At 45.4% G+C, this 8,621-nt stretch overlaps 1 protein-coding gene across 1 annotated transcript; it reads right to left on the bottom strand.

Moving 5' to 3' along the window:
• Positions 1 to 851: 851 nt before the first annotated feature.
• On the bottom strand, positions 852 to 7,397 carry LOC146198266 (retinol dehydrogenase 12-like). Its single transcript, XM_084591870.1, has 6 exons — positions 7,226 to 7,397; positions 5,138 to 5,377; positions 4,659 to 4,745; positions 3,507 to 3,701; positions 2,509 to 2,615; positions 852 to 1,055 (listed from the first exon to the last, which is right to left on the bottom strand). The coding sequence occupies exons 1-6, from the start codon at positions 7,395 to 7,397 to the stop codon at positions 852 to 854; spliced, it is 1,005 nt and encodes a 334-aa protein (XP_084447996.1).
• Positions 7,398 to 8,621: the final 1,224 nt, after the last annotated feature.

Below are 8,621 nucleotides of genomic sequence, written 5' to 3'. Positions count from 1 at the left end.
ATCGTCCTTAGAGTACCGCGTTATGATTAGGGAAGACATTATTGAAATAAAAATTACTTTGTCCCAGTAACTGTGTTATTGTTTGCATATACATATTCATTTTTTCCTGACACGGAATAGGCCTGCAATCAGCTCCCTACGGAAATAATTGCGTCTTGGTTCCAAACTTTTATTGAAAGCATCTACCGTCGGTATTTCGTGTTCCAGAATGCTGCTACCCGTTCATCTATTTGCTCGGCGATTTGTTTAAATGCTTAGGTATACGAGCCGCGGTGGTTAAATCACGAGCTGATGGATCATTCGATACAGGCTGCATTTCGGTAGAGGCGAAGTACAAGAAACGCGTACGTGTTGTGCGATGTTAGCGGACTCTAAAGAACCCCATGCGGTCCAAATTCATTCGGAGCAATCTAACACAGCGTGCATCATAGACAATTTACCACTCCGCGGAGTGAAATCTCATATACCACCTGGATAGCTTCACGCACCCTTCCCTTTGCACTATTTTTCACTGACAGAATCGATTATGTGTTTGTGTTTGTCAAGCTATCCAATTAAGTCTCTTCTTTTTTTGTCTGTATTGCTACTGTTCTTTGATCATTCGCTACTGTATTCGCGAATGCATTTGGTGTGCTCCTTACCTTTGCATAATCATTTGCAACTATAGCCCGCGACAATAATCTTTGACTGATGCTGTAGGCATAGCTCTAGTTAAAAATAAATACTTCAAAGATAGAATCACACAACACATGTGCGGACTCTTTCACTTGCATATCGAGTTTCTTTCTTGACATGAAACCCAGGAGATCAACCCATTGGAGCAAGCTTCCGTCTGAACCGCGACGTGGCTGTTATTCGAAGAGCCTCTCCACTTCGGTCGGGTCTAGATGGCAAAGCTCGGCACTTTTCCGGAAGGTGCTCTCCACCCGTTCCTTGTCCAGCACCCTGTAACTGATGATGCCCCGCGCGCAGTCTTCCAAGTACAGGCCCGTTTGTGTCTCGAAGAGATCGTCCACGGCGGCGTATATGGTCGTTTGAGCTCCCTCCCACGGCGTCTGTAAAGAACAGTCGCCCAGAAACACAGCTCCTCATCAATGACACAAGGAAAAGGATCAGTGATGTGAAGGCAGTTTGCCGACCTACTGCTTGATTGCATGATAATGATGAATGGTTCCCAAAATGGTCAGATCACCTCGTTTACGAAGGAGTTAAAAACCAGTCAAGGACAACGAGATTTTTTTTAATGCTTTCTCAAAACTCGGATGTGACCAAGCGCGCTTTGCATTACCTGAATATGCACCGAACAACAACATGAAGTAACAGTTTATTTGGTATCAACCAACATGTTTCAAGCAAGATCCGTACAGAATGGCAAAGAACGGTGGTCACCCCTCCCATATTCATAGTGTTGGGGTGGTGACCACCTAATTTGGAATGCATCAGGCAGTGGGTGTCCAACAAACGTAGGGAAATCTATATTCAGATCATGCAATCGGACATCATTTGGCACTGTGAGACAGGCGGGGATGGCATCAACAGCTTGGCCTGAGTTACTAAAACGTGCCCTTGTGCTCTCAATACTACTCACACTACTGTTCACAGCATTGCTTACATGTTGTTTACAACGTTGTGAAGAATATTTAAAAACAGTACGAATTTTTGTCAATAATACTACAGAATGATTGTTTAATTATAAGAGTACCTGGTGTATAGGTTATTTTCGGTGTAGGTTGCTCATTCACAAAGCGGGACAAGCAATTCAAAAGTTTGCTGATTCAGTGATTCCCGCTTTCATTTCCTTTTCTTGCTTTAAAAGACAGGAATGTAAATACTTTTAATAAGAAACCGCCTGAGATTTCCCACCCCATATGAAAACAGTACAGTTCAAATAATCAAATAAAACAAAACGAAAGAAGCGCATGACGTGCACCATACCTTGCAACTGAACAGTCATTAGAGGATAGCATGCTCCGGGTATTCCTCTTACAGAGGTTGTTTTTTGTTTTTTGTTTTTTTCAGTTGGGGTTTCTGTTTCGATTTCTCAGATCAAGACGCCCATCTTGACGCTGCCATCCCGTGAACGCAGGTTATGCAGGCTTTAAAAACCGAAACAACTTGTGTAGTGTGGATATTTGGACTGGTTGGTTAAGCCAGTAGTTGTGTTGTCGTTCCTTCTCCATGTTTTTTGCGTTATTATCGTCCTAATATTTACAAGCATCGTACTGCATGGATCTCCTAAAACTTTGGAACTCAAGGGTGCGCATACATTCGCAAACCGCTCTTGTCACATTGGTAACTTTCTGCTTCTGATTCGTGATTTGATGCTGCGATCAACTCTCTATACAGTTTAAGAACCGAAAGCCAAGCGTGAACTTCGCGGCGAACTCTTGGAAGCTACGTGCCGGGGATGATCGAGAACACAGGCTGGAGAGGGGAGCCTTATTTACCCATGACCGCTCTTCGCTTTCTAAAACAGCTTTACATACCGCAAGTCGAATGTGAGCTCACCTTTCCGTAAAAGTTGACGAGGAAACGGAAGAGGTAGGCGATGAGCCGTTCTCCTGCCGCTATTCCCGTGTCGACAGTGCCTGGGTGCACGGCGTTCACAGTTACTCCTGGGAAGACAGCGAACGTCGTGGAATGAATAACCTGGGACAGCGGCACATCAGAAGCATCTTCTTTTTTTTCAACTCTAGCCGGATACGAGTCAAGTGTGCAGTAATTGCCGTTACAGGAGTTATTCCTCTCTTAAGGATTTTCTGTCTACCTAAATGAAAAGCTAACCGTGGTACCAAACTATAAGCTCAAGACTTTCAGTGCATCTGGCTTGTTTGGTATAGTCAAATTGCAAAAACTGATTCTGCTCAATATTCAGTGGAGTAATACACTCGCTGCGTATTATGGTCCGTTGTTAGCAACTGCTTTTCTTTTTAAGTTATATCCTACTAAAGAAAAAGGAAGTGTTCAAAATCTATTAAAGCGATAACTAACGCTGCTTATCCCGCTGCTAAACGCTGCTAGTATTCGGCTAATCCCGAACATCCGTGCCCTCTCAAATATTCCAAATGTATACAAGAGCGAGCGCTGTCATAGAAAGATAATTCTAAATAATGACGCTACGAATTATGATCAGATTTTATTATTTGCGCCCTCCGTGTATCAAAGAATTCAGCAATCATTTAGGCCAAGGGAAGCACAGGAAAATTGTGTTTACCTCGTCTGTTAATCAGAGTGGGAAATTATTAGCCTATTCATTCTTGACAAAAATAGGTTTACAGAAAGAGAAAGAAAATTGCACAGCAGCGTCAAACTGGTTAGGCTTCGAAATAGGCTACTTGTTACATAACTTTCTCCAAGTTGTGTAAAACTGTGATCAGGTGAAGAACACTTTTTTTGTGTGTGAACATTCCTTGAAATACAGGTCCATCCATTTTTGGCTGAACCGTACCAGCTTCTAAATGGGGCCGCAAGTGAGACACGGTTTGAGAGTGAAACACGCAGCTCACCTAGTGGCTTCAGCCTCCGCGCTAGCGCCTTGGTGAACAGCAGCATGGCCATCTTGGTGTTGCAGTACGTGAGCAGGGGCGTGCGCCACGCGTACGTGCCCTTGGCTTGCTCTTCGATGCGCCACGTGGTGCCGAAGTGATGCAACACAGAGGAGAGGTTTATCACGCGGCTCGGCGCGCTCTTCTTCAGGAGATCTGCAGGACAAGTCCTCTTGGCTAAGTGCAAAGCACAAACCCCCCCCCCCCCCCCCTTCCTTTCACTTGGGCGGCGCCTTACACTTCGCCGAGCCTTACACTGACACAAGTTTAATACGTATCAGTAATTCAGGGTATAAGTAAAGTAGGAAGTATACATGATGCTTTGCGTACGTTGTTGCATTTGATGATTTAACGTAGAAACCACGAATATACCGGTGACCTGACGAAGGCCTAAAATCTTGCTTCGGTGTTAAACTCGTTTTGCAGGTGTGTCCCCTTCACACTAATTCGAGCTGTGGAGATGCCGCGATGCGGTAGATCGATACATTAAGGACTACCCATTGCTGAGCCCACCAATCCGCGTTAAGGAAATAATTACGCCAATCCAGACTTAAGCGCCTCTTCGAATTTGTTTGAATAACGGGGAGGTAATATGCGATATCATACAAAATTTATGACAATGCATAATATTGTATGACATTAGCATGAAAGTGTATGGTAAAGCCTGTATGAGATAATTACATCGTGAAGCAGCGCGAACTATATGCAGTCAGAAAGATCGGCAGTACGTGGAACCGTTTCTGCTAGGCAAGAACTCGGCACCATTATAGCTTTTATTCCTGACTAGGGGAATAATTACACGCACGGCAATTCGACCATGAAAAATTTAGGTTTTCAGTGTGATGCAGTCATTTTCAAGCAGTCAACACGAGCCGTGCTTGAAGTTTTCTGACTTTCCTACCATACAGAAACGTTCAGCATTGGCTATCTTGGCTGCCACAAAAGCCCGGGAGGCGGACGACGATGCTGTATGCTATGCGTCCGCTTGCACGGCTGACGTATACAGGCACAGGCGGATGACCTACAGTTTGTAATCGGTTTAGTTCTGCACCGACTAAACCGGAGTGTTTAGCGTGCAACCAGAAGGCGTGTTACAGAGGGCAGGTACTGTACCTGTGAGCAGAATTGTTAGAAGGAAATGTCCCAAGTAGTTGCTCTGCAGGCCCACCTCGTAGCCGTCTTCCGTGAGAAGCACTTTGTCTGCGTCGGAGAATAGTAGGACAGAAGGACAGGATCTCAGCCTTAGCTTCACTAGTTGGCAACAGCTTCTGGAATAATCTTCTCGGCGGAAGCGGTTTCTTAGTCTCTGTTTTTTATGCCGCTAAGAAAACGATTCCAGCAACAGATCTCAGCCTCTTGAGTATCCGCCTGTAAGTGTACGGTGAAGAGAGTATCGAAACGCTAATTACACTCTGACTCCGCCTAAACCTTCACGGGGCTCAAAAAGTGCACGCCATATGTAACAAATATTCAAGCCACTTGCTGCGTGTGCTAAGGCCAGGCTCCGTGGATCTGGTCCTCGCTCTGGCCCTCTTCCTCGCCGAATAATGTAGAGTCAGGTAAGTCACTCTTTCTACGAGCATCTCACTCACCCGGGATGTTGCCAGCGTTGTTAATGAGCACGTCAAGTCGGGCCTCCGTCTTGATTATGTCGTCAGCAAAGGCCCGCACTGACTTGAAAGAACACAAGTCCAAATGCTTGACCACCACCGTTCGGCCACTGTCTGCGAAGATGTCTTGCGCGGCCTTCTGGGCCCGTTCAGTGCTGCGGCACGCCAGAATCACACGAGCGCCCCGCCGAGCCAGCTCCTTTGCTGTCTCCTTGCCAATGCCTGCACCCAGCGCAGGTAATTTTTTGCACTACGTGGTCACTCTTTGCAGATAGACACAGTCGATACTATTCCCCTGAATAAAGGCGACACTAGAGAGGCTAAGCATTTTCAAAATCGCCGGAGACAAGCACAAAACTGAATTTTCACTGAGATAGTGACCCTGCGTCAAAAATACGTAGTTGATGTGTGTCAGTCTGCTTACACAATCAAAACTCATTATTCACGCAGATTTTACCTTGTACAGCCCCAGTACAGAATAATGGGAGGACCTTGAACTATTCCACTCTGGTAGCGATAAAAGGATGAAAGACGCCGTTTTTGTACAGACACTAAGTCAAACCTGATTGCAAATTACTGGCTCTAATCTCTGTCTCTCAGGACTTTCGTCTTGTTCATGGCGCCGGCAATATTTACAGCCTCGTAAACCTGCGATATTTAGGACAATATCTTCATTCCCGAAAGAAGCCGGGAAAAATATTTTACAGAATTTCGACAAAGATTTAAAAAAACAGTACGCGAGGAGAAGGAGATCCAAAAAGGCAAGAATATGACGAGATTTCAAGTATCCTTTACAAAGTAACAGTTATGATAAGCAATGATTAGGAAAATACGCAACCTTTGGAGGTTCTTACAAACCTGCATTTCTCAATTTATGTGTACAAGTAAGCGGGCATGTGGAATTTGTTCAAATCCTCTTCCCGCCCTTTAAAGCTACAAAAAAACACAGTGGACATTTGTAGATTTCTTAGCTTTGGCCAAGGCAGAGCCATCCAGGGCGGTCGGTCAACGCTCGTGCTATGAGTGTCCAGTTCGTACATCGCCCCGAGCTGCAAGAGGAGCCCTGCTTCGCGTAGCGTATACGGCAGCGACAGTTTTTACTGCGCGCTCTTCATGGTAAGGGAGCTTGTTGTTTGTATAAATAATGCTCTCTTTTTAAATGTGAGACTTCAGCACTGTGCTTAAAACCACTGACAGCCTACTCTGCTGCGTGGAGGAGGATGGAAAGAAGAAATAGCCAAACAACCAGCAAAATGGCAAAAATTCTGCTTTAGTGAAAAGTGCTTAGAGAGAACTCGTCATGAGAGAAAACCTAACTACGGAGTTTCTGGCGAAGTTATTCTGCTGTCTTTTATAGTGGTAATGCTGCGTGCTTTGTGCTGTTTAATAATTACTTCATAATTTCAACCTTATGAAAAACCAAGCGCCATGTGAACTGATTAAAGCTGATAACATAAGTACTCATTGCGCAAACAATCTTTCAAATTCGGTATGGTCAAATATTTAGGGGAATCCTCTGAAAGTTTGATCCCCGGACAAGGGCGAATTTTTCTTCAACTACAAAGTTTCTGAGAAAGCTCTATAGCTGTATCTGTCAATCGTTTTTGTGATCGTTTTTGTGTCTGATTGGCTCGAAGCATACATAAAATGTAACAGGCGGGCCTGTACAAACATGGGCAGGTGGATTTTCTTCCCCTTCTTCCTTCAGTCATAACTACAACAACCTGGGCCCACGCTATAGACCCCACGTTGCTTCTTTCTATCCGACGTACGTACCCAACTGAAACACATCACAAATTTGTATGGCAAATTAAACCAGAAACAAATTTTTGCTCCGTGACGTCGATAACAGGAGAGGATTCCGCGTCGTACACGCTATGTCATTGTTGCTGCCAAATGGGTGCTTACAAGTGACGCTAATAAAAAGAGTTCGCAAAGGCTGCTTTAACGACAGCCTTTGACAACCTTTCATGTGCTGTTCTTTGCGTATGCATGGATTAGAAATATAACACGAATTAGACAACATTTGTTTTCTTGAAGCAGAAAATGCGAACTACACAGTCTTCTCACCCGCGTTACTGCCCGTCACAATGACCGTCTTTCCGTGCATCGTTTTGGTGCCCCGATAGATACCCTTGGTCCACAACACGTACACCTTGAGGCAGAGGGCCGCCAAGATCACCACGAGTACAGCCCTAACCAAGGAAGGCCAGGAGTCGGCTTCGACGATGCCGGGATCCATGGCGATGGGCGCTATTCACCTGCCAAGAAGGCACCCAACAGAGCTCATTAGAGCGCATTTTTCCTAACGTTTGCAAAATCGGCTATCGAACGGTGAGACAATAGGGCAGGAGAAGGAGCAATAACGTTTCTTAGACCTTTTTCTCTCGTTGTTAGGCCACTAGTGCCCCAGTACCTTCACGAAAGGGGAGGCAGACCGGCGGGGGACGAACAGTGGTCTGGGCTACTACATACGGCTGGACTATATAAAGATGATAACGCAAGGCTAGTCAGACGGATCCTTAATCAGTTAAGATGGTTCCAGCTTGCCTATGTAACGATTCCCTGTTAATTTCAGTTGAAACCAACCGGGTATTGTTCGGACGAACTCATAACGCTCTTCAAATAGTTTCCGAAATGCGGCGCCATTCTGTTTATTACCGATTTACCATCCAAATTCTGCAAGCTGCAACGATAAAATGTCGGAAAACAAGGAAATGGTTGGTTCGGTCTTTTGTACTCACGTGGTATGCATTGTACTTCACGACCATTTTCGGCAAAGTAGAGCATTTAGAAACCTCGCGGTGGGAAAGGGGGGGGGGGGGGGGGGGGGCAACCTCGAGATTTCGATATGCGATGCTCGCATGTACTGCTTTGCTATCATATCTTGTAATCTTTTCCCAAACCTATGGTATATTTTCGCCCTGTTGACGTAACATTCCCGTTCACAAGCATGGGCGATTCAGTAACGTTTCAGATTCAGGTAAACTGTCAGCTACCAATCGTGTTTAAAATATAGACTTTTCAGGTGAAACAAAATGGAGGACAAGGGGCGAAGGCATCTCAAATATAGCGAAATCATTTCGCATGTTGGTTAATTTTATCAAAAGCATGCGGGACTAAAAAAAAACAAAACTACAGAACACTTCCTTGCTTTATGTTTTAAGAGTGGGATGGCATTAAAGTTTGAAATCCGCTAGGCGTGCCTCTCCACCTTCGTCACTGCTGCTCTCTGCATACGCTGACCATGCGCATCCGCCGAAACTCCAGCATCCGCGGCACACTTCCACGGTTACCCCATTCACTCGCGAGGTTTTGCCGCTGCCCTACACATACGCGGATGATTCTGCCCCCATTACAGCTCGACACTCGGAGGTATCTAGACACATCTGCACATGATCACGCACAGCTGCCAACTGACGTGACGTGACCGAGTGGCCCCGCCACATACACGCCAACTCGATCC

The sequence above is a fragment of the Amblyomma maculatum genome, chromosome 2, assembly GCF_055883805.1.
Source record: "Amblyomma maculatum isolate TAMU_Amacu chromosome 2, ASM5588380v1, whole genome shotgun sequence".
NCBI lineage: Eukaryota > Metazoa > Arthropoda > Arachnida > Ixodida > Ixodidae > Amblyomma > Amblyomma maculatum.
The sequence above is the reverse complement of the archived record's forward strand: the minus strand, read 5'-3'. Positions and strand labels throughout refer to the sequence as shown.